Raw genomic sequence first — 26,551 nt, 5'->3', positions numbered from 1 at the left:
GGCTCTTACCTAATGTTCCGACAGACTACTTCTACCTGATGCTCCTGCCTAATGATCCTACCTAATTTTTCTTCCTAAATGTTCCTACCTACTATTTCCATTTCTCCTACCATTTTGCCAAAAGGCAGGGCTAACACATAATGCGCACCACAATGAAGAATAAGCTATGAAAGTTAAGTGTTGTCATGTGTTGTGTGTGACAAAGAGAAAATGCATATTTGTGTACAAAATGCCCATACTTTATTATGTAAGCATAAACACTTGATAAAACAGAGAATTTTCAATAAGAGGAAGTCTCTGGCATTGGCTGGATACATTAACCCCATTTTATTATGGATATATGTATTAGCTTAAGCTAAATTTGCTTATACTAACCTTTACAAGAAATGTAACCATCAGCATAAGCAAGGGAGGCCAGTGTTTTCATATCCTTTTTGCTCCGTATGTCTCCATTCTTTATGAACAATACTCATTGATCTATTTTCATTATCTTTAATCAGCTGAACCTCTATTTCCATTTCTGTTATACATTCAGTCTGCATTTATTCAGTTTCCTCCCTTCACTGACACAAATTAGTGCTTTGCATTGAGTTCCAAATATCTTTAATTCCTTCACATAATCCCAAGATTCCACAACAAAACACTTCCATAATAATTCTACAGAAAATAAGTGATTTGATTATGTGTACCAAATACATTATGTTTATTTATCTTCCTGCCCTTTCTATGTTCCTTCTTTACCATGTAAACAATTACAGTAGGGTGCATGCAACTGAAACTATCTTACCTGAGTAGATGCTACCAAACGCTGAAGAGTAGCCAACTTAGTTTCAATTTGTTGCTCCCGATGCTGAGCTTCTTGGAGGTAAGTCCGTAATTGGTATAGTTCCTGAGCAGACACAGTTGAGACAGCTCCACCCACTGCAGTTGATGGGCTGAAGAAAGATATCATCTAATTACAGAATTAAAAAAATTTGGATTTTGACACTCAAAAAATTTGTTCAAACTACTTATTTAGTATGAACATGAAGAAAAATGTTTGGAAAAATATATGAAAATTACTATTTACCATGCGGTTTGAAGAAGAAAGTTTCTCCAATATTTTTCTGAATATATATATATATATAGTTATCAATTCATGCATTAAGCAAGGTTAAGCACCAGTGACTATAGCACTTAGTGTACATAGCATCATGAACTTTGAAAGGATGAATCTTTTCTTAAGTTGATTATTTTACTATGTAGATTTTTAGTTGCCATATACTCTACCTGTATTATCAATAGTATCATCATCATTATTATTATCATTCATCCCTGGAGATAGGGGAGAAAGAATATTTCCCATGTATTCCCTGTGTGTTGTAGAAGACAACTAAAAGGGGAAGGAGCAGGAAACTGGAAATTCTCCCCTCCCACTTTTGATTTTTCAAAAAAAGGAACAGAGAAAGGGGCCAAGTGAGGATATTCCCTCTAAGGCTCAGTCCTCTGTTCTTAACGCTACCTTGCTAATGCAGGAAATGGCAAATATGTATGAAAAATTATTTTTCTTTTCTTTTTTTAAACTATTCGCCATTTCCCGCATTAGCGAGGTAGCGTTAAGAACAGAGGACTGGGCCTTTGTGGAATATCCTCACCTGGCCCCACTCTGTTCCTTCCTTTGGAAAATTAAAAAAAAACGAGAGGGGAGGATTTTCAGCCCCCCGCTCCCTCCCCTTTTAGTCACCTTCTACGACACGCAAGGAATACGTGGGAAGTATTCTTAATCCCCTACCCCCAGGGATAAATTATCATTATCATTATTATCATTATCATTATCATTATAATAACATTACACCAGAACTCCTTTCTCAGTGATTTAGAAGCTCTGCAGCTGTATTCCACTCAGTCGCAGGAACAGTTTGGATTCCTTTGAAGCAAGAAGTTTTGAGAACAGACAGTATTCAGCTATGTCAACTAACAAAGATACAAACCAACCAAAGCCAACTTTTCTCATGCAGTTTAACCTCAAGTAGATGGAGTCTCGTAACATCAACCAAGTTACACTATCAGCAAAACAGAAAACAAAGACCTACACATCCCCTCACATTACTCACTACCACACTCTCATCTCCCTCACTTGCCACATGTAATACTTCCACCTACCTTCTTTCTCTCTTTCTCATGCTGCTTACAATAAATCTTTTAGATTTTCTGAATGTTTTATTACTGATAGAATTTAGATAATGTATAGTTAGAAAAGTATGGTAACAATGTAAGGCAGTCATTCAACTGCAGCAGAAAGTCAACTTAGTATGGGAGTATGTTACAGATCATGGATGGAATGGATAAGAAATGTGTGAGTGAATGGAGAGATTGGGATTGTGAAGTATGCATGAGCATGTGCATATCCGCCTGCTAATATGAAAACTGTTTGAAATAAGGATGAAATGAAGCCTTTTTGGAGAAATTCGAACGACTGTATAAACAGTTTTGAGAATGAAAGACATGTGGTTGTATTGGGTGAGATGACAGCAAAAGTGGAATGTGATGAAACTGGTGAGATATTTCATATATACTTGTGTTAAGAAGGATTCATTCCTTGCTGACACCTTTTTTTTATCAGCACAAGATGAGCAACAGATATACATGGATAAGAATGATGGAAGAAAAGAGCAAAAGGTTTTGATTGACTATGTGACAATAGATGAAAGATTGAGAAAGGCTATGCTTGATGCTACAGTTGTTAGAGGATTCTTTGGAGACTAAACATTTTGCAGTTCTTGTGGGAATGAGGATCAGGGAGAAGTGGAGGTATGGTGTATGGAAGAATGGAGAGGCAAAAGTGTTGGCAAGCAAGAAGATGAATTAGAAAAAATGCAGGGAGGAGTATGAAAGGAAGGTAACTGAAAGCTTAGCTGGAAGTGCATTGAATGTAGAAATGCAATCATGTGTGAATGAGGTGTTTAAATGTTTAAAGAAATACTATTAAAGGTTGTGGAATCAGTATATGGATACAAGGCAGTGAGATACAGGAATAAAAAGGGCAATGCATGGTGGACAGAAGAGATTAGAATGCTGTGGAAGAGATGAAAAAGGCATATGGTAGATTGCTCAAAAGGAATGTACCAGTGGAAGTTCAGCAAAGGAGGGAAGAATACAAAGCATGTAAGCAGAGTGTTAAGAAGCTGACAGAGGAAAGCAAAGAAAGAGTAAATGAAGATTTTGGAAGGAAGGTAACTGGAAAGTTTCAGGATAATAAGAAACTATACTGGAAGGAGGTGAAAAAGGAAGGGGAATTGCTGAATCAAAAGGAGGAAGAGAAAGGAAGATGGAAAGAGTATCTTAAAGAACTGATGAATGTGGGAGAAGGGGAGGCAGCAGTTGTTACAGGCGTGGGTATGGAAGATGGAAGGAAGAGGATTCAAGGGCAAGGTCCTAGAGCAAAAAGGGAGGTAAGAAGGGTAATAATGAGGATGAAGGTAGGAGTGGATGGTATTAGGGCTGAAATGCTGAAGTATGGAGGAGAAAGTGTGATATAGCATGGAAACAGAAAGTTGTGCCTGAGGACTGAGTGAAAGCTATCAACATTCCTTTATTCAAAGGAAGAGGTGCTAAGGATGAATGTAGCAATTATTGGGGAATAAGTCTCTTAAGCATACCAAGAAAAGTGTATGCAAGAATATTAATCAACAGAGTGATGGAAATGACTAAATGTAGAATAACTGAACAGCAAGGGAGCTTTAGGAAAGGTAGGGAATACGAGCAGATTTTTGTAGCAAAGATGACCATGGAAAAGTATTTAGCAAAAGGTAAGAAGTTGTATGCAGCTTTTATGTTTCCGGAGAAAGTGTACGACAGAGTCAAGTGGAATACTTTATGGGATATGTTACGGATATATGGTATTGGGGCCAACTACTGGATGGAATGAAAGCCTTCTATAGTGGAGCAAATGCAGGTGTAAGAGTGGACAGAGGAATAAGCACAAGTTTTGGGATACATGTAGGTGTGTGGCAGGGCTGTGTGATGTCACTGGGGCTTTTCAGTATATATATATGTATGTATATATCCCTGGGGATAGGGGAGAAAGATTACTTCCCACGTATTCCCTGCGTGTCGTAGGAGGCAACTAAAAGGGTAAGGAGCGGGTGGCTGGAAATCCTCCCCTCTGGTCTTTTTTAAATTTTCCAAAAGAAAGAACAGAGAAGGGAGCCTGGTGAGGATATTCCCTCAAAGGCCCAGTCCTCTGTTCTTAACACTACCTCGCTAATGCAGGAAATGGCGAATATTATGAAAAAAAGATATATATATATATAAATCTTTCTGGTTGTTTAACCTGTTTATGGATGGGGTTGTTAGGGAGGTGAATGCAAGAGTTTTGGAAAGAGGGGCAAGTATGCAGTCTCTTGTGGTTGAGAGAGCTTGGGAAGTGAGTCAGTTGTTGTTTGCTGATGATACAGCGCTGGTGGCTGATTCATGTGAGAAACTGCAGAAGCTGATGACTGAGTTTGGTTAAGTGTGAGAAAGAAGAAAGCTGAGAGTAAATGTGAATAAGAGCAAGGTTATTAAGTACAATAGGGTTGAGGGACGAGTCAATTGGGAGGTAAATTTGAATGGAGAAAAACTGGAGGAAGTGAAGTGTTTTAGATATCTGGGAGTGGATTTGGCAGCAGATGGAACCATGGAAGCGGAAGTGGATCATAGGGTTGGGAAGGGGGCGAAAGTTCTGGGAGTGATGAAGAATGTGTGGAAGTTGAGAACATTATCTTGGAAAGCAAAAATGGCTATGTTTGAAGGAATAGTGGTTCCAACAATGTTATATGGTTGCGAGGCGTGGGCTATAGAAAGAGTTGTGTGGAGGATGGTGGATGTGCTGGAAATGAGATGTTTGAGGACAATATGTGGTGTGAGGTGGTTTGATCGAGTAAGTAATGAAAAGGTAAGAGAGATGTGTGGTAATAAAAAGAGTGTGGTTGAGAGAGGAGAAGAGGGTGTTTTGAAATAGTTTGGTCACATGGGGAGGATGAGAGAGGAAAGATTGACCAGAAGGATATATGTGTCAGAGGTGGAGGGAATAAGGAGAAGTGGGAGACCAAATTGGAGGTGGAAAGATGGAGTGAAAAAGATTCTGAGTGACTGGGGCCTGAACATGCAGGAGGGTGAAAGGCGTACAAGGAATAGAGTGAATTGGAACGATGTGGTATACCAGGGTCGATGTGCTGTCAATGAATTGAACTAGGGCATGTGAAGCGTCTGGGGTAAACCATGGAAAGTTCTGTGGGGCCTGGATGTGGAAAGGGAGCTGTGGTTTGGTGCATTATACATGACAGCTAGAGACTGAGTGTGAACAAATGTGGCCTTTGTTGTCTTTTCCTAGCGCTACCTCGTGCACACATAGGGGGAGGGGGTTGTTATTTCATGTGTGGCGGGGTGGCGATGGGAATGAATAAAGGCAGGCAGTATGAATTATGTAGATGTGTATATATGTATATGTCTGTGTGTGTATATATATGTATACGTTGAGATGTATAGGTATGTATATTTGCATGTGTGGACATGCGTGTATACATGTGTATGTGGGTGGGTTGGGCCATTCTTTCGTCTGTTTCCTTGTGCTACCTCGCTAATGCGGGAGACAGCGACAAAGTAAAATAAATATATAAATAAATGAATAAATAAATTTCTTTTCTTTCTTTCAAACTATTCGCCATTTCCCGCATTAGCGAGGTAGCGTTAAGAACAAAGGACTGGGCCTTTGAGGGAATACCCTCACCTGGCCCAATTCTCTGTTTCTTCTTTTGGAAAATTAAAAAACGAGAGGGGAGGATTTCCAGCCCCCCGCTCCCTCCCCTTTTAGTCGCCTTCTACGACACGCAGGGAATACGTGGGAAGTATTCTTTCTCCCCTATCCCCAGGGATAAAAAAATTAGGCAACATAATACCTTCTTTCTTAATAAGAGCCTGATTATTAATGTATCTAATGAGTAAATGTTTCAGATGTACCCATTTCTATAATCCAGCGCTTACAAGGATACTGGTGCTCATTAAAATCCCAGCATTTCAGCTTCTATGTAATCATCTATCATTGTATTAAGCTTTTTTTTCATGTACATATTTGCCATAATAAATAAATAAATATATATATTTCTCTCTTGTGTCTCCCCTGATGATGTGATTATTACACGAAAGTACACTTGGGAACTTTTCGTGTTTCATTTTCCCCGTGGACTCATAGGAATATATATCTATGTATGGATAAAGTAATAAAGAGAGATAAAAGCAGAACTTAGGAGAAGGGGTGCAGAGATGGAGAGTGGCAGTGAGATATGGTGGCTAGTGGCAAGCCCGTTAGTCGATGATACTGCGTTGTTTGCTGAGAGTGAAGAGGGGTTGCAGAAGGTTGTGTGTTTTATGATGTGTGTAAGCATAGACAATTGAAGGCAAATGCAAGTAAAAGTAAAGTAATGGTGTTTGAAAGGAAACAGTGAAAGTAAAGAATTTGTAAAACCATACAGAGTGAAAGAAGAAAGTGTACTAAACTGTGCTTTGGATATGGGGGAAAAAAACACTGGAAGAATTGAGAGAATTTAAGTATCTAGGAGCTGTCTCAGTAAGTGTTGTGATATGGAAGGAGAGATAAGGGAGAGACCAGTACAGGGTAGAAGAGTCATTGGGTCCCTTAACAGGATATTGAAGGGTAGAGGTGTAAGTATGGAAGAGAAAAGAGGATTAAGGAATAGCACAGTGAATCCAGGCAGTGGAAATGAGCTTTTTGAGAAAAGCATGTGATGTGACCAGACAGAATGAAGAAATGAAAGGGTGTATGAGAGATGTGGCATGGCAGGGAAAGCAAAGGGAGTGAACTGTGGAATGGTAGAATGGGTGAAGTGTAATACTTTGAGGAGGTTTGGGCATGTGGGATGAATGCACGACTGGGAGTTTATAAGGAGAGTGTATGATAGTACAATTAAAGGCATTGGTGTAAGTGGAAGACCACTTGTGACATGGGTAAATAGGGTGGAGGAATACTGAAGGAAGAGAAATAGTGGACGAATGTGTGGAATGGTATATGTGAGGGAGGCATACAAGGATAGGGATAAGTGGAGACTATTGCTGTAGCCACCCTTTGACGGGAGTCCCTGGAGGGAACGGGCATCAGTGATGCAGATAGACAGATATTCAACTTGGTATCAAATCAAAAAAAGGAGGAGGGTCACAAATAATTCCGAATTATATGAAATGGTTTCCTGGTATGTAAATCACATCACAGAAAAATTCTGATAAATGAGCTGCTATCAAGAGGGAATACAAAAAAGGCCTGTGTCTAACTCAACAAGTAATGTAGAGCTATGGACGAGTCTGATCTGCAGATTAATACACACACTACTCAGTTAAGTAATGTGCAACAATAAAAATAACCATACATATAACTATTCTAAAAACATTTAATAATACTAGATACTTTAATCATCCCTACATAATACATTTCTCACCTGGCTTTTGCTTCCTGACCATCAGGCATGTAAAGCTTCAATGTTGCAACTATACATCCATGTGTCACTGAAAACAATAATAGAATCATGAAAAAGTCTGTAATCTAAAGAATACAATGCCAAAAGTTTCATTAATCTCAGCTTAAAACTAAAAAGCTACTGCTATACAAAACTAATACTTACACTCTACTCTCAGGCTATGAACAAATCTTATTCATCAAGTTTGAAAATTAATCATTAGCATTAACACATGATCATGTAAAGTATTTGTAAGTTACATATTGAAAAATAGGCACTCACCCTTTCTGGAATTCTCCATGACATCAACACCAAACTGTACAATGTCCCCTGAACAGACCTCCCTAGGTGCAGACTCCTCAGAACCCTTGCTGAGACGCTGATTATTGACGAATGTACCATTGCTGCTCTTGGTATCTTGCAGGTAGAACTGGGGATCAGCATAAATACTTATTGGCAATTTCATTAAAAACGAAGGAAAAAAGATATACATCACATTACCTAACAATCTTAGGGTATTAGGCCAGGTGACTCCCCCACTTTAAGGTGGTACCAAACACGACTATATATTCTCAATGACGTGTTCTTATTGAAATAAATACCAGAGTTTTACCAAAATGATCCTAGAAAGTTTACCTAGACTCAAAAATATTTTCCAATGAAATCATGTTACAAAAGACTAAATAAAATCTTTTGATATGCATTAAAATATATGCACGTGAATTTTCACCCTTAGCAGAAAACACACTTTTCTGGTAATACTGTCTATGAACTTCATTAGAATTAAAACATGAATAAAAATGAGGAGAAATAATGTGCTATCCACTCAAGGTCTGAGACCTAAAGGTCTTGTTCAATCACTTACTGCCAGTGCCATAAGTTTTTAATTTCATTAATAAAATGCTTTTTGACTGAGATGGAAATGCCTCTTTCTACCAAAGTATAATGACAGAAAACTGATAGTTTTATAAATAATCATGTGGAAAAAGATAAAATTCTAACATATACATATATACATTTCAGCGTACTTCTTCCACTCATGTGTTGCAATAAGCCACTATGCCAGTGCAATGAATGTTTATGGCCTTCATGGCACCATCAGCTGAATGTTTGGATATCTAAATGTTTCTACACCCAATGTAAATAATTTTGAGTTCCCAGCAATTGTTCTTACATTCACTACTATGTATACAGTTATCAGAATGTAACACAGCAACAACAATGCTCAAACATGGTAAAGACAAAAGTACACACACATAAACACAAGCTACATCCATAAAGTGCCAATGCTTTGGAGAGACTGGAACAAAGTTGGACAGACATACCAAGTGTATGACAATAAGTCAAGCTACCAGCAATGCAAATGACAAATACAAAAGTCAGTGATATTCCATTAGATCACCATTATAATCAACTAAAATTCTTCATATGCTTAATGAAATAAAAACCCCATGTTGGTAAAATTTAATCATATCCTAAATGCATAAGAGATCCATGAAAGTTTAATATCAGAAATCATAACAAGACTGGAGAAATACCTCTGAATAAAAAGTTAGCAGTTCACAGGAAATGATCCTCTTAAAATCACTGCTAAGAGGGTGAGAAAGAGAAGAATACATTATCAAAAAGAAAAACAGTAATCTAATCAAAATCATAATATATAACTTTAACAAGGCACAACAAACATGAAACACACCAGTCTTAATTCTCTTTATAAACTAAGAGAAATTAATCTAACCCATCAATATAATTTAAAACATCAATTGTAAGTACATCCATATTCCCCCAAAAAAGGCATACAAAAGTAATAATAAAAATTTGAATACAAAAAATAATATATCCATCTTTATGTGGCCTAGTGCATAAGCAGCAAAGACAATACTGATCATATACTGAGAGAAACCAACAAGATATGTATACAACAACAACCAAAAAGCGCCCTGAAATGAAAAATCCCGATTTAATCCCAATGTTTAGAAAATATCTTTCACTCTACCACATATTACTTCAGGTTTACATTCCTTGGGGTGACCCTGTCACAAATATACCACAGTACATTGGTCAAGATATGGGACTACCAGTTATCAAAGGCCAAAGGACCATCCACCCTACAGTGACTAGGCCAGGTGATCATCTGCATGTAACTGAATATGTGTTTAAGTATACAAGGAATAGTGTATGCAAGATGTTGATGGATAGAGTGATGGCAGTGACTGTATGCAGAACCAATGAGGAGCAAGGGATTTTAGGAAAGGAGATGGTAAGAGAATACACAAGAGAGAGCAGAAGTGAGGGAGATATACATATCCTGCAACTAACCCCAAATCCCTAAAAACTGCAAAACTGCCATGTAAAGGCCATCCAAAAACATACTAAAAAACCTAATTACCTGACCTTTTACCACTATTCATAAATTTTATGGGCACCAATGCTAGAAGTTACATAAAATGGGGAGGAAGAGGGACAAGAGAAAGCAGAGTAAGGGAAAATAAATCCGTGATACCAAATGGTGTACCCTCAGAAACATCACTGCTGCTGTAAGGTGCCATCGAGATAATATCCTTGAGAATGCTCTCAAATTTCTAAACACACTAAGATGGTTGTTAAGGTCTAAAGATAATGTATACAGAATACTATTAACTGATGCCTACAAGTGTGTAGCCAGTTATAACTGGTGAAAATGTAATACTGTGACTTAGGTATCCTTTCTTTGAGACTAAACTCTTGATTAGTGATACATCTTGAAATAAAAACACAATTTTCTTCCAATATTATCAAATGTATACCATCAATATGTAATAAAACAACACTAAGTGTGAACGAAATAAAACGAGGGCACACATTGAAATGTACATATGAATGTGTACTATGTACTATCCCTGGGGAATGGGAGAAAGAATTCTACCTTTGTATTCCCTGTGTTTCAAAGAAGGTGAAGAAAGGGGGCATTTCAATTCCTAAAAAATGGAAATGAAGGAGCCAAGCAGGGAGTGCTCATCTTCCTTGAAGACTCAGGTTGGGATGTCTAAATGAGTATGGATATGGAGAAAGCAAATGATGAGGTTGGGATGTCTAAATGAGTATGGATATGGAGAAAGCAAATGATGCGGTTGACAGAGTTACCTTGTGCAAGGTCTTAAAAAGAATATACAATGTGGGAGGAAAGCTACTAAAAGTAGAGAAGTTTTTAACAAGGGTGTAAGACATGTGTACAAGCAGAAAATTGGAAAGTGACTGGTTCCAAGTGAAAGTTAGTCTACAGAAGGGGGGTGTGATGTCATCATGGTCATTTTGTTTATGAATGGGAAGGTGTGAGAGTCAATGCAAGAGCCAGACAGGTGGGCGAGTATGCAGTCTTTGGGGGATCACCCCAGATGTGAGAGCAGTCCTCCATACAAGGATGAATCAATCCTTTGTATAAATAAAGCAACTGTTCTGAAGAAAAAAGTTTCAAAATCTAAACAAGACACCCAATTTCTGATAAGGAGACTTAGCTATTACTGTAATGTGAGGTTTCCAAGAAAGAGTGGATGTTGCAGTTATAACAAGTATGTTCACTGAGTCAAAAGGTACATGTATACATAAAAAACACAAACAAGGAGCTACATAAACAACAAAAATAAGATAATTATACAACATGAAAAAGATATCTATTTATAACAGCTGGCTCATTGCGAAAAAAGATGAACATGTATGTGACACAATCCCAGGGACATACAAATTGTCAATCACTAGAAACAGGTGGGTTGGTTATGTCAACACTATGTCAGATGCAGGCTGGCCAAGAGCAAGCCATGCAAAGGCTTCAGTGGTTCAAGGACTGACAAAATAGGGTGAGCAATTGAGAGCGTCTTCACCAATTCAATAAGATTAGGAATGATCCTGATCTGATATTCCCTTACTAATATCTCATACTGATGGAGACAGAGCACAAAGGAGTGTTGCAAGTGGATGTGTTTCTCCTGAGATAGTTCACCACTGTGATATGAAGGATGGCACTGATTCCACAATTTAGCTAATTTTTGTTGGAAAAACTACATTTAGAAATTAGGAAGAATTGTGAGGCATTAGAGAAAGTAGATGTTAGGATGAATCAGTGGGAAAGTGATGTGGGCCATGTTCCAGCAAAAATATGATGCACAGGAGTATGAATCATTAGTGACATATAAGGTAAAAAAAGAAAAAATGAAAAGATATGATGGTTGTTATGGAGATGAAGTTACAGGATAAACATACCTTCTAGCCTGCAAGGGAAGACTTGGCAATGAGCAGAAATTCAAGAAAGGGAGATTCTGACACAAAACTAGTTTAGTTAACTGGATCAAAACTAGTTTAGTTAACTGGAGGGTGAAGCACAAAATCATTAATGCATCATTATGGTTGGAGGTTATTGAATTAGGGATCAGCATCAGGAGCTCAATGTTAAGGGGAAGAGAAGAAATTTGTGCTTTCCTGATGCAAAATTGGAGATTATTCTAGAGAAGGTTGATGACAGTGTCACAAACAATCCCAAGGATTCAACACTTGTCCAAGTTGGGAAAACAACATAGTCAATAGGAAATCAAAAGAAACTTTAGCAAAGTATAAGGATCTCAGCTGTAACTTTAAAGAAAGTCATAGGAAGTTACTTATATCAGGATTTCTACCCAGATATGATATAAATCCTTGTGTCCTCAGTGGAGTATTGGGAATAAATAGTAGAACTGAGGCTCTATGCTGGGAGGAAGACAACATCTTTTTTTGAATTTATGGGGTCATTCCAACTGGGATAGAAGCGTCTTTGCCAAGGATAGACTCTAGGTAAATGGAATGGCAGAGTGTTAGATGAGAATCTTATGCTCTATTTTCAAAACATATACTAGTCAGTACTCAGAACATAGGAACACCAAAAGATTGATTTCAATATAACAGAGAACACAGGAGGATAGGCAAACTAAAAGTCAGAGATCTGATGCAGGACAGTAACGGGGAAGGTAGGGAACACTGCAGAATAGAACACATCATGGTCAATTCTCGGGTAGCACACGTCATTTCACATGTAGTGGCAGGTGATGGGCCACTGGGATACATGATGGGATGGGTCAGCTAACAATGCCATTTGGGAACAAGGCAGGTCAGAGAGAGGGCAGAACTGAGCAACATAAGATCAATTCCCAGGACAGATCAAGGTTAAGAACTATGTTCACATAAGCTGGCTCCCCTACGCCAATGCTGTAAATACAAATATACCAACGAAAAAAGTCTGTCATGCATTAGAATACGCTATGTTAATGCATGAAGTATATGTAATACATTTTCAGAGTTAGAGGCAACTGTATTGGAAGAAAATTGTGATATAATCAGTATTTTCGAATTCTGGCTAGATGTTAGAAACAGATTTCCTCACTAAATATGCTATTTCTGGGTACACTCTATTCAATAATGATAAGGTAAATAAAGTAGGTAGCTGATGGTGTCTTGCTCTTTGTTAAAGCTTACCTAAATCCTGTGCTGAAAAATGTTGTAGCTGTTGATAACATCTTCATTTTTGAAGAAAGCAAAGAAAAGTTTCAAAAGAAAATAAGTGGGATTAGTTTATAGGCCCACCAGCACTGACACCTGGGGTAGATGAAAGACTATATGATCAGTTAGCAAAAGTCAGCAATGAAAACTATTCGATCATCGTAGAAGATTTTAGCCAAACCAATCTCTGGGGGGGGGGGGGGGGGGAGAGAGAGAGAGAGAGAGAGAGAGAGAGAGAGAGAGAGAGAGAGAGAGAGAGAGAGAGAGAGAGAGAGAGAGAGAGAGAATCACATTCCAGTAACTTGGGGTATATGCTTTATTTGAATATGCTTGATAGTACCCAAATACAATTAGTTGATAAACTTACTCGCAACGAGAATATATTAGATCTAGTTCTAACAACAAATGAGGATCTCATTAACAATGCTGAATTTGGAGAAAAGTTTGGTGCATTATCACCAGCAAATCACTTTTGAGTTAACTTTCAAAACTGCCTGTAATGCTGGTTAACATGTAGCAAAAAAAAGAAGAAATGCAAATCTTAAAGATCTTTGCAATGCTCTTGACAAGCAAACTTGGGGATGACGATATAAATTAAAGTGATGTGGACATAGCTCTGAAGAACTTCAGTAAAATGTTCAAAGAAGTAGGGGAACATTTGTGCCAAGATGTAGCAGACAGTCTTTTTCCAATCCAAAGCTAAAATGATGGAAATATGACATAGAGAAGTATCTGTTGTCTTAAAAAAGAGAAAAAAAATTAAAATAAAAACTTAATAAATAAATGAAGAACCCGCATGATAAGAGCAAATCATGTTAGTTTACATACAGAAACTGAGATACTTATACATCAAAGTATACATCAGTATGAAGCTAACATTGCCAGAAATAGCAAAATAAGCCCAAAAGAGTTTTATGGATACTTTAGAAACAACAGTCAGTACCCAGTCAAATGGTCCATTAATATCTGAAAATGGTAATTTGGCTCACAAAAGAAGCAAGCGGGGACTTTTATCAGGAGAGTAAAGCATGTGTCTTAGCAGGTAAAGAGGAGGATGAGCGGTTAAAGGTGAAGGTGGGTCTGCAGCAGGGATGTGTAGTCACCATGGCTGTTTAATCTATGGAAAGTGTGGTGATGGAGAAGGATGCTAGGGTCTTGGAGGGAGGATTAAGTACGTAGTCTGCTATCAATGGGAGGGTCTGGAGGGTTAATCAGTTTTTGATTCCTGATGATACAGCATCTGTGGTCAGTCTATGTGAGACACCGTAAAAGATGGCGTGTGACTGTGGGAAAGTGTGTGAAAAATGAAAGTAGACAGAAAATCTGAACGAAAGCAAGGTTATCAGGTTTAGTAGAAAAAAATGGTCATTTGGAGTGCGAGTTTATACGGAGAGAACTTGCAATAAGGGGATTGTTTTAGATACCTGGGAGTAGATATGGCAGCAAAAGTAACCATGAGAGCAGAAATGAGTCACAGAATGGGTGGGTGGGTGAGGGGGTGAAGGTCTTGAGTACATTGAGGAACGTATGGAAAGATAGGTCACTGTATTTAAGGACAAAGATGAACATGTTTAATGATTTATAAATCCCTTAAAATCTGTATGAATGTGAGACATGGGCCTCAGACAACAATGTAAAGGATTAGGTGAATGTGTTGCAAATTAAATAGTTAAGGAAAATTCATGTTGTGAGGAGGGTTGATTGGATAAGAAATGATAGGGTAAGGAAAAGTGCAGCAGAGCTGAAGAGGGTGTGCTGAAATGGTTTGGACAAATGAAGAGGGTAAGAGACAAAAGGATGACTAAGAGTGTTCACATGTAAGAAGTGGAAGGTGGAAAAGGGGGGAAACCAAAGAGGAGGTGGAATGATGGAGTGAAAGAAGCTCTGTAGGCTCTGGGCCTGAACACACAGGAGGAGTTCAAGGGACAGAGCAAACTGGAGCAATGTTACAAGGGACAACCTACTGTCAATGGGCTGAAACAGGGCATATGAAGCACCTGGGGGAACTACAGAAAGGTCAGCGGAGACTGACTGTGGATGAGGGATTCTAGTTTTAGTGCATTATACATGACAGCAAGAGAGGGGTCGTGAGCAAATGAGTCCAGAGCCTTGTCTGTTCCTAGTGCTACCTTGCTAACTTTGGAAATGGTGTACATAAAAAAAATTATAACAATAATAACTATAATAATAATTCATACCTAAAACCATGCCTAATCACATCACCCATATGTGCCCTAGAGAACCATACAAAATCATGCCTTCATTAGAATACTGTACCCATCCCTGATCTCAAGAGCCATACAAAACTGTGACATTTTTGGGTCACCAATATCTACTTTACAACGCCATACAAAACCCTGAGCATCCCATTAAATGGGAAAATAAACAAGATTTCAATTTTGATAACAAAGCATATATCAAGTATCAGAGTTTTGATACTGAATAATGCCTTATAAAGCAAAAATACAATAGACAGCCATAATTAGTATTTACATTCCAGATGAATACTTTTTTCTTAAACAAAAAACCTCCCTTTTTTGAATGATGCTCCTCCTTTCAGTAAAGGGATTTTTTTCCTCAAAATAGCACTCTCCATCCTTCACAGCATCTACTGACCCCTAAACTATTCACAATATCGCATTGGAGTATATATCATTATTATTGCTTACTGACTCACATTACTATTGCTCACTACTGCTACAATCAAATACGTTTTGTTTAGGCACAGACTATTTCTATCATAAAATTTCCAGTGGTGAATATAACCAAGAAAATTCCTCCACTCCCTGTTTCTCATGGTGGGGTTGTGACCACCCAAGGCCCAGGTTAAAGGATTATTCTGGCCCTTATGAAGAACTCATGGCTGTAACAGTAAACCCAGGAGCCTAATCCCCTCTAAACTTTCCCAAAAAACTTACCTATGACTACATTTAATCTACAAAGCTAAGAGTAACCCACCATGCTCAGGTTTTGATAATTCATAATTCAACAGAATGAATTGCATAATTTTTTCAACTGGGGGAACTTCCAATCAGTTTAGTCTCGAAAAGCCTGGCCTAAAAGATAACCTGAACATAATGTACAATGCTGATCATTGACAAGGGTGGAGAGGAGTCTTTTGTCACTTGGAATTTACAGTTTAGCAGTGGAGTAGTATACTCCATAAAACTTTGATTTTGTGGGCAGCACAGGAAAAGGATGGATTTTTGATGATACTAAAAAGACATTACACATAAGAGGAAAAAAATAAAAAGCATCAAGAATACATCACTAGCAAAAGTTCAAAGCCTTTACAAAACTTTTAGGTAGAATATCTATGAATACGAAGGTAGACCTTAACCCAATAAATTTCAGACCACTGAAACAATGTTTCAAGATTGCAGTGAATCACAAAAAAAATCTCATTTTCAGACAGTGTACCTACCCATGAAGTGTTACCAGATTACATCTGCTTAACGTTATACCACAAGTGAAAAGTCACCTATGGTAAGGCTCACTGGGAGTACAGTCTCATCCAAGAAATTTTCACATCAAAGGAGAATACGTTTCCCTGTTACTGGAAGTAACCTTAAGCTGCAGAAGCATTTAGAAAGGTCCTTGGTAACACCATTACTTGTCCACAGAAACTGACCCTAGGGAAATTATGAATGAATGTACGAGTTCCTACCTAAGAGTACCTACAATGAGATTTAGCCACAATGGCAAGGCTAGCACAAAGCCCTTACCACATGTCTTGCTTGGTGAATAAGACTGTTCTTCTCAACCACCATCTGCATTATGTAATTATCTATTCTTGGTTAATTTGGGACTGATTTCAATCTCATGTCAAACACCCTTTTATGTTTCTGTAGTTATTTCATGTATGTTTCTTATTTCTCGTGGCAATACATTGAATAATTGTTCCAGCTTTCCAGCTGGAGAGACATATATTTTTGTTTGCTTCACTTTCATGGTGTTTTGAAGACTCAGTAACTGCATTTTCCTAACTAAGATGCTTTCAGGCTTACCACATTTTCTTTTACATCTTTAATTTATTACCATGCATAGAAATTATAATACATCTCTTGCATTTTTTTCAATGCTATTTAGTTACAGTTCTTTCACCCTTTAGTGGTAGTCCATTTGTTCCATCACATATATCTTTCATGGACAGAGGACTTTCATAGTGGGAAGAAACAAAGAAAGCATGTCAGGGAAACCTTTTCAAAACTGGTTGAGGTCACTAGTGTTGTGCTGCAAGGTTCTGTTGTGGAACCCTTATTCTTCTTCATTTATGTAAACAGCTTGCCAAATGGGTTGCAATCCTACCTAAATATGTCTGCAGAGGATGCCATGGTAATGAGGGAAGTAAAAAGTAAGGAGGATTGCACCAACTTACAAGGGACACCTAGACAAACTCCGAAGTTGTTCTCATACATGATTAACAAAGCTTAATCCTAAGTACTGATGATGGGACACAGAGAAGGAAAGCCTTAATGCAGTGGCAATATTGTCAAGCAGGAAATAAACTGCAGGAATTCATGTGCGAGAGGGACTTGAGATTTGACATAGCCCCTAACCTATCGCCAGAGTTCTGCTTTACAAGAACAGTAAAAGGGACAAACTGTCTGCTGGCAAATATTAGATTAATATTCAAGTAAACTGATGGGGAGATATTCATGGAGTTCAAATATTACATTAGACCTAAACTTAAAAATGCTTATCAACTTTGCATACTGCACTTGAAGAAGCAAGCACAACCAATAAGAATATTTCCAGGTGAGGGCAACAAAGATGGCATCAGAATCAAGACAGCATAGTTACAAGGAAAGGCAAGAGGCATTACATTTACTAATCATGGAAGTGACAAGGGGGGATGACTTGCTAACAAACTTTAATTTCTTAACTAGATTGAAAATGTAGACAGTGAAAAGTTCTTTGAAAATATGGAAACAGAGCAACCAGAGGCTACATCATAAAATCATATTGTTAGAAAAGATATTAAGAAGCACTTTTATGGTACAAGAGTAGTGGCAATATGGAATAAACTAAGTTTTGGGAAAATGAATGTGGACACCTTAGAGGGCTCTTTGGGAGGGCTTTCTACTCCTACAGCATTAGGCTGGGCCCAGCTTGCTATGTTGGGTCATTGATCAGCCATGCTGTTGGAAGCTGTGGTTTGATGCCCCATAACCATCACAGTCAGGCTGATCTGGTGCACTTCCTAAATATTTGTCTGGGACCTTCTTAAATTTCTCTAACAAGCAGGCCATGGCATTTTTCAAAACTGCAAGCAATTTGATGATTACTCTTGGCTACCTTATGTTTAAGGTATTCTCTCTTTTTATTCACAATGTACCTTTTACTTTTGGAAGAAATATCTTACAGCATCTTCCAAACTTGTCATGCCATTAAAATGTTATTTCTGAGTGTGGGTTGGGGACCATGTTTTCTAAGATTTTTTGAGAGCAGTTGATCATATACCTCTCCAATCTGCAACCCTGACAGTACAACCTCAATGATTTCACCCATTCTCAGTAATGCAATTACTTTACTATGTCAATATGAGCCAAGAAAGATCTTTGAACATTTTCTAACTATACAACTTAACCTAAATAAAATGATGATGTTACCATACAGAAGTATTCAAAACGAATTTGTGCTTTGAGAAAGATCATCACTGGTTTATCTTCTCTTGTGTTTTAAAGTCTGCAGGATCCATCCACCATCGTTTTGGAGAAGCAAGAGCTGCTTTACTATGTTCAGAGAGGGAAAGGTTATCAGACATCATTACTTTGCAGTCTTTCTTATTCTTTCTTTATATCTGAAATGTTCTTACTGTACTCTGTGTTGTTCTTGATTTATTCATTTTCCTCATACCATCTGAGTTGAAACATACAGAAATGTAAAAAGCTGTATAACAGGGAAAGTTCAAGGGCCCAGAAGCATAAAAGTCCCTACCATTAAAGAACAAATGGGTTAATACACTCAACTCACATACGCTAAATCTAAAACTTTAAATAACTTCAAGCAAAGTTGATCAAAACTGGAGGTAATATGAGAAACTGACATAAAATGAAAAAAGAAAATGATCATAGAAATACTGCAAAGAAGTGTCAAAAAATAAAATTATAATACTAATAGGCAGTACCGACAGATAATGTGCTTGAAAATATTTTTTCTGGACAGGTATTATTTTTGTGCCCATAAGCTAACTAATATTCTTTAAAACTTTGGGAACAATACACAACCTAAATCTTTAACCTCTCAACAGTCTTTTGTCCAATACTGTAATACTTTTTTAAGTTCTATAAAAACATCGCTATCTCTACACATGCCCAAATCACCTTAAAGTATTATGTTTCACCCACTCTATCACCCCACAATTCATTTCCTGTCATAACAAGTCTCTCATACACTCCCTCACTTCGTTCTTTATTCCATCTAATCGTACCATATCCTCCTCTCAAAAAGCTCATTTCCACAGCCTGGATTCTTGACCTCTGCGACTCATTCCACAACCATGTTTTGACTGCATAGGTCAGGGTCAGGAGGACTATGCTGTTCCTTAATACTATTTTCACTTTCACAGTTACATCTCTACCCTTCACAATTCTATTAAGGGAAATGCTCTCTCCCTTATTTCTCCTGTATCACCAAATTTACCTAAAATAGCTCCTAAGTACTTACATTCTGTCACCTCATCCAGTCTTCCTCCCTCACATCTATAACATTATCTACAATAATAAAGAAAGTTTAAGATGAGGCCCCATGTCAATCAAATTCCTAACCCTCCTGTATGTTCAGGCCCGGATCGCTCAAAATCTTTTTCACTCCATCCTTCTACCTCCAATTTGGTCTCCCACTTCTCGTTCCCTCCACCTCTGACACATATATCCTCTTTGTCAATCTTTCCTCACTCATTCTCTCCATGTGACGAAACCATTTCAATACACGTTAGCAAAGTTGTGCAAGGAAACAGACAAAGAAAGACATCCACATCTATATACATATAGCTTGATGTACATATACATATAAATTCATATATACATACATATATACACTTGTACATTCACACTTGCTTGCCTTCATCTGTTCCCCATACCATTCTGCCCCACAGGAAACAGCACAAATGCATGAAAGGAAAAATAATAACATATACATTCTTTTCTCTTTCTCCACAGCCGATCACTGCCCCCTGTGTCGGTGAGGTATGCATATTCAAGGAAAAAACATTACAAAGGCATATCCATGATAGATATATGCAATAGCAGCAGTTCAAAAAGATACAGTGGTACTGTAAAGTTGTTATGAAGGTGACTGAGTTTGTAAGAGCAACATTACGACAGAATTCTGTGAGTGAAATTGTTAGGTTGAAATAGGACAAATTCATGAAAAATAAACTTACATGAGTTATATGAAAAGATTTTCTCAACATAGTGTGGAGAAACATTTTACTCTTCTGACTTGTATGGAAGTTAAAAGATGTATACAAATGTTTTGTATGGCTCTATGCACAATCAACATCATGCACATGAGTACAGAGTTATGCATATTTGCAAAAAAGAAAAACATTGTAAAGCATGTGAATTTAAGCAAAATGTACATGGAAAACCTGACGGGTAAGTTTCTGTAAAATCAGAAATATGGAATAGAAGTGAATGGATCAAGTCTAGAGAGGAATAAAAGTTGCATAAAAAATAGTATGTTATTTATTGTGAAATAACTTTGAAGGATAAAATGCAAGGAACAGAATGAAAAGCCATTTGTATGAAAGTAAAGGATAACGCACGTAGTTTGTCTGTTAAGACCTGTTATATAAGAGATAGGTGCATTAAAAACGTTATATAGAGTGGGATGCGATCCAGTAAATCAAAGTAAGTTAAAGTATATGAGAAGATTTAGGAACATGAGAAACATGGCAGTCAATGAAGAGAAGGGAAAAATGATTTTAACCGTACCTTGTTACAAGACCTACTATGTGTGTTATTGCAGGTAATCATAATCAGACTGTAAAATTGTGGCAAGTGGGACAATGGTGACAAAAATGGTATAAAGAGCTTATCAGAAGTTTGTTTTGATACTGTGGTTAATGCAGAGGGGTTTGAGCTCTCTTGAACTGTAACAAGACAAAATACTCTTTATATATCAAAACAAAAAAGTTTGGATGAAGTTAGGGTCTTATCAAATGGCATACAAATCCGAGAATGAAGTAAAGAGAAAGGTCAAGCTATAAAAGAAAAAGGAATTGCCAAGGGAAAAGGTATCATGTAGAAGTGTGGGGATTGTTAGGCTATGACACTGTGGCAGAAGATTATCATGATGGAATGAAAACAAAGTACAAAATACTACTACACAGGTGAAAATATTCATCAGTACAGTATGCTTCAACTACTGAGCAGGTACTGATATTGCACGAGGAAGTATAAAGATGTGGTTAGTAAAGTCAAACATTACAGTGTTCTGTTCAAAACAAACATTATTGAATGAAATGAAGGCATTCAAATGAGACTTTTGAAGAAAATGAATGAAATTATTACATCATCTGATACATTCAGATAAATACAGGATAAAATTATTAATCAGACACTCTATTCAGTACCATCACCACAGGAAAATCAAAAGTATGTGCACTGAGTACAGTTGGAGACTAGAAAAATGATAATGGACATGAATAATCATGAAAAAGCAATTATAAATGGGGATTTTTTCTTTTAGTCAGATACAGAAATAACTTTGGAGTAGATGCAATTAATGGAGAAAAAGGTGAAGTGGAACCCAAGTGTTCAAATAATGTATAGATGAGTGTGTGGAAGGTTGTACCTGTGATATGTCAAGAAACTGGAAGCAAACAACAATTAAAGGAATAACAGAAAAGGTAAAAGGAAATAATTCATTACCTACAGCGAGCTAATCATATGAAGTATGCTGTGTGGTTGGGTGGTAAGGATCAAGAAAATCACAGTGGGGCAGAATAGTTATTTCTTCTTCTCTCGTTATAAAAGGCTATAAAATCATGTACTTAATCATCCTAGGGGAAAAAAAAATAAGGAGGATCTTACCTTGCCATTCTCATACCACAGTAGGGCATGGTTCCTGGAGAGTACCTTACAGTCAAAGATGGCATTGTTGGTTGCTGGTCGGGCACGAGCCACTGATCTTCCAATTTTCACAGACTGGTCAAGGATTAATGTTCTTTCCTGAGGACAAAGAATTTTGATTTCTGAGTTGTTCTAGCCTATTAACTACACACTAGTAAAAGAAACATATTACAAAGATAAAACAAGTCTCTGAAATCTGTGACTCCACAAGAAGTCATATACAGTAAAAAAAAAAAAAAAATGCAATATCCACATTTCATTTCAATCAGTCAGGGGTAGGGGGAAGGAGGAGCACTGTAGGGGGTACGGGGTAGGAGTCAGGGGTAAGGAGGGCCATTTGGGGACGTGGGAATGGGGGGGGGGGGGCTGGGCCGAGCAGGAAGAGTGTCGTATAATGGATGAGGCTACTAGAGCGCCCAAGATGATCGAAGCATCGAAGCGATGTTATAAGCCGGCTATACGCTGGCCGAAAAACAACAATAACAATAATGATAATAATAATAATAACAATAATATAATAATAACTATAAGCTAAATCTGGTCATTAAGATAATTATGTATACAGTAATAAAAATCTTTTTTTTCCACTACGTTCTTACATTCCATTCATCAAACTAAGCAAAAATTGGTTTTGGTGAATGAGATGACGTATAGCAATAAACAAAAGCACGTTTTATTTCTTTTGTATGAAGCAAGATGCATCACAGGAACGCGAGCTTTTTTTTATTATTATTACACCACGCACGCTATCTGGATCACTGGAATACTGGTGTTTTAATGACACACCAGTGAATTATATCGAATAGGGATAATGAGTCATACTTAAAATCAAATGCCCTACCAATGAAGCTTGCCTACTTTATTTTTTTTTTTTTCAGAGATTTGTTTATCTATTGGTCATCAGAGCATTACACCTGTCTTTTTCCTCATTTATGATTCTATGTTGTTCAATAGGCTCATTCATATGTAGTCTGTCTTTTCGTTTTTCCTCTTGCCGCTTATGAGACCAACCTATCAGTCCAACTCAACTTGCAACTAAATGTAAACATTCAATTTGTTCTAGTTTTACTTCCTAGTTTACTCCTGTCAGTGAATTATGATATACTATAACATAACCCATTAACAACAATACTAATACAAGTATTACGTCTAACCATTATGAGGCTTGGCCAATAATTACCTCATTTACGGCAAGATGACCCATCCAAATTAAAACATACCTACACTACGTAAATCACCCTTTGCTAGTACACTCTAACGTGGGGCTTCACCGAATGCTTTCTGTGAAGCTAAAATGACAACCACTTTACTTCCACAAACATGGTAATTTGTTAAGCTATCCCAAGACACCTTTGTGGGGCTCATGCAGCTTCGAGGCGGCGTTCCATAAAGGGAGTGGGGTAAGGTGACGATGATACAGCTTTGTCAGAGGTGACCTCAGCTCGTGGTGTTATCACTTGATGGCGGAATCAAGGAACATCATTCACGCTGAGTATACTACAGTGGAAGACATGAAACAGATCAGTGAAAAACAAAAATGCTTTGAAAGCCATGCTGAGAATCGTTAACTAAATGATGGTAATGTAAATGATTTACAACCTTAATTTGAATATGGTTTGTTCTCTGTTCTCAATTCCTGGTGCATACGTACCACCATTATCCTTCTCTCACAACCTAATTCCATCCTAACCCACATTAAACCCGAACTCTTTTCCTTGCACTCTTTACCACAGTCTCGATGGTCATGTTGCATCAGATGTGCCAATAGCTCCATTTCCTCTTGTCCACACAGAGACTTTGGACTTTATCCCCCCTGACCATCTCCAAAACACTTCACTCCCACACCTTCCACCTTGAATCCTCTTGCAGTTCCCTTTAAAACGTGGGTTTTTGACCTTTTTACGCACGTGGGCCGCTTAGATACACCCGTTGTGTCTGTTACAGTAACTTCAGCATGTATCACAATCAAAACCAAACAATAATACGACCCAAACCCTTCCGAGAGATAGTACCGATGGTAAAATTAATCTATACATCTTCATCCTTCAGTGGAACACTGCAAAATGGGCCACGTACCTTTTCAGAAAGTAATAATACAAGAGTGGAGGCTTTCCAGCCCCCTGATCCTTATGACCCATCTCGAGTCGCCTTTGACGACATGCGGGGGATACGTGATAAGCATTTTTACAAGAAACAAAAAAAATCCGTCTTTGTTTGTGGATAATAGGCCACTCACCACGTAACTTAACATTCACGTCTTCCGGAATGGTGCTCACTCTGGTGTCAAAGCAATAAACTCTCAACATGCTAACACACTCAAGGATAGCACTTGCTAAATCAGTCACTGTAACACTTTCCGCGGGCTTCCTGGATGCGGTGAAAGTCGTAATATTTCCTGAACGTGTGATTAACATGGCTCGTTATATGTTACTGTGGACTCAACCTCCAGGGCACTGAAGTTATGGGTTCTCTCAGCCTGACTCATGTAATATGTATGGTATATCAACGAAGGTATCTTACAACTCATAACTCATTGGAACTAAACTTAGTAAGAAAAAACTATCAAATGGCAGAGATGTAAGACAACGCGTCTTGCACATCAGACGGAATTCTGGGTGGATGGGAGGCGATGGGGAGGGGATGGAGGAGGGCAGGGCAGGACCCAAGCAGGAGGCACAGGGCTGACGAGGGAGGGGGTGACGTGATGGTTGGCTGGCAGGAGCTCTCAGCGTGATCACGCTCAACAAACATTTCCTCATTCTTATGCTGTTTGCCGATCGTCAGGCTTTTTATTCATTCAACCGAGGCTTTTCTTGCTTGTGCCGATTTGTTTCTTTCCAATGGCAAGAAAAAAAAAATGTGGGTGACTTCCAAACAATTTTTAGTGTCATCGCTGGCACTCTTTGACGATATCGATCAAGTCAGTGTAGTCGGATACCCGTCTCAACAAACTGTGGCTGTTACTGCGACAAAATAAAGTCGTGGAGGGAGGGGCGGGTCTTCTTTGAAACACGTAAACAGCAACACCAGGCAGACATGTACGCTTGATGTTGTTAAGGGGAAGGGAGAGGGGGGAGGGCGAATTACGAACTCTACAAGATGAAAAGCTCAAAACAAGTGTGTTAAAGGACACAATGTAACAAGAAAACTTAGCTCTTTTTATTTCATTTATCTGGGTGCTTAATCATATCAGTCAAATTCTCATAAAACTCAATACAAGTGTTATATAGAAGTTAGCTGTTGTATGGACGTAAGTTTATTACAAGTATGATGACCATTTCTAGAAAAAAAATAATTTACACTTGATTAAACAAGTTTTATTCGAGTAAAATTACTGAGCTTTAGCGGATAAAAGTGAATTTCGTCACAGAAACTGTCAAAGTTTCTTAAAAGATGAATATTTTTTCCCCACCAGTCACAAGTGAAAATTACCGAAACAGTTAAGTAGACACACACATACATTTATTTCTCCTTCGAGGAACTAAAATATAAAAATATAGAAACTATCATCATTTTTTATTCCAATATAATGTATAATGTATAGCTCAAAGTGGGAATCGCCCCGATCCATCTCCCCCACCACCACAGTGCGCTCCTGACACAAGCGCGAATCTCGGTTGTGTGGATAATATATATATATATATATATATATATATATATATATATATATATATATATATATATTAAAAAAATCCATCATACATAATTTTTCCACTCAAACAAACCATGGATGGCCCCACGTTATCACCGATATATAGGACACTGAGGATATCAACAGCCAAGGATGAAGGGAAAGTGCGCTACGATAACGATAAATATTCATATTTTCTCCTTGCTACGAATGGCTGAGGCTATGACTAAGGCCGAGTGAGTGAGTGAGTACTTGCAAGATGCACCGGATGTTTAACATGTACACCTAATATAAAACTAACTCTATGAACAATATAATCGCTCTAGCAATGATAAGTTTTATCCGAAAATAATGTAAAAAAAAAAAGACTAAAATTGACTGGTAAGCCTGACAGCTTTGTACACTAAAGCACTTGCTACAAGGAAATTCCTCGGGACAGAAAGTCTGCCATTGTAATACGATGTGATATAAACAAACAAACAAAAACTCCAGCTCGGAAATTATCGTCTAATTAGCCAGACGGTCGTAACTGGCAAACTTTCTGGAAACATCAATAGAAAGAAGTCTGTACATCATTCAAAGCTGGGTTCAGCGAAACCCCCAGGTGACGTGAAATCTTGTTGGGGGTTCCACAAGATCTTTGATGAGAGAGAGAGAGAGAGAGAGAGAGAGAGAGAGAGAGAGAGAGAGAGAGAGAGAGAGAGAGAGAGAGAGAGAGAGAGAGAGGTGAAATGATTCTACGGTCTTCTGTTTATTTGCTTCTGACAGAGTGACCGACTACGTAAAAAGAAGTCTCCTGGGCTGTAGGTGGGTCTTCGAGATAGACTCAAATCTTTTAATGGGAATAAGAT

The 26,551-nt window shown here is 37.9% G+C and overlaps 1 protein-coding gene across 1 annotated transcript in view; it reads right to left on the bottom strand.

The window, feature by feature from the left end:
- The window catches only part of Slmap (Sarcolemma associated protein), a 169,605-nt gene that overhangs the window by 72,139 nt on the left and 70,915 nt on the right, over window positions 1-26,551 (bottom strand). Inside the window, exons 3-6 of the mRNA XM_071695361.1 lie at window positions 22,031-22,168; window positions 7,770-7,917; window positions 7,470-7,536; window positions 788-935 (exon numbers count right to left, since the gene is read on the bottom strand). Of these exons, the coding sequence (XP_071551462.1) occupies window positions 788-935; window positions 7,470-7,536; window positions 7,770-7,917; window positions 22,031-22,168 (501 nt within the window). The remainder of the gene's footprint in view (window positions 1-787; window positions 936-7,469; window positions 7,537-7,769; window positions 7,918-22,030; window positions 22,169-26,551) is intronic.

This window comes from Panulirus ornatus, chromosome 58 (assembly GCF_036320965.1).
Source record: "Panulirus ornatus isolate Po-2019 chromosome 58, ASM3632096v1, whole genome shotgun sequence".
Classification (NCBI taxonomy): Eukaryota; Metazoa; Arthropoda; class Malacostraca; order Decapoda; family Palinuridae; genus Panulirus; species Panulirus ornatus.
Note: the sequence above shows the minus strand (reverse complement) of the source record. Positions and strands in the feature narration are given on the sequence as shown.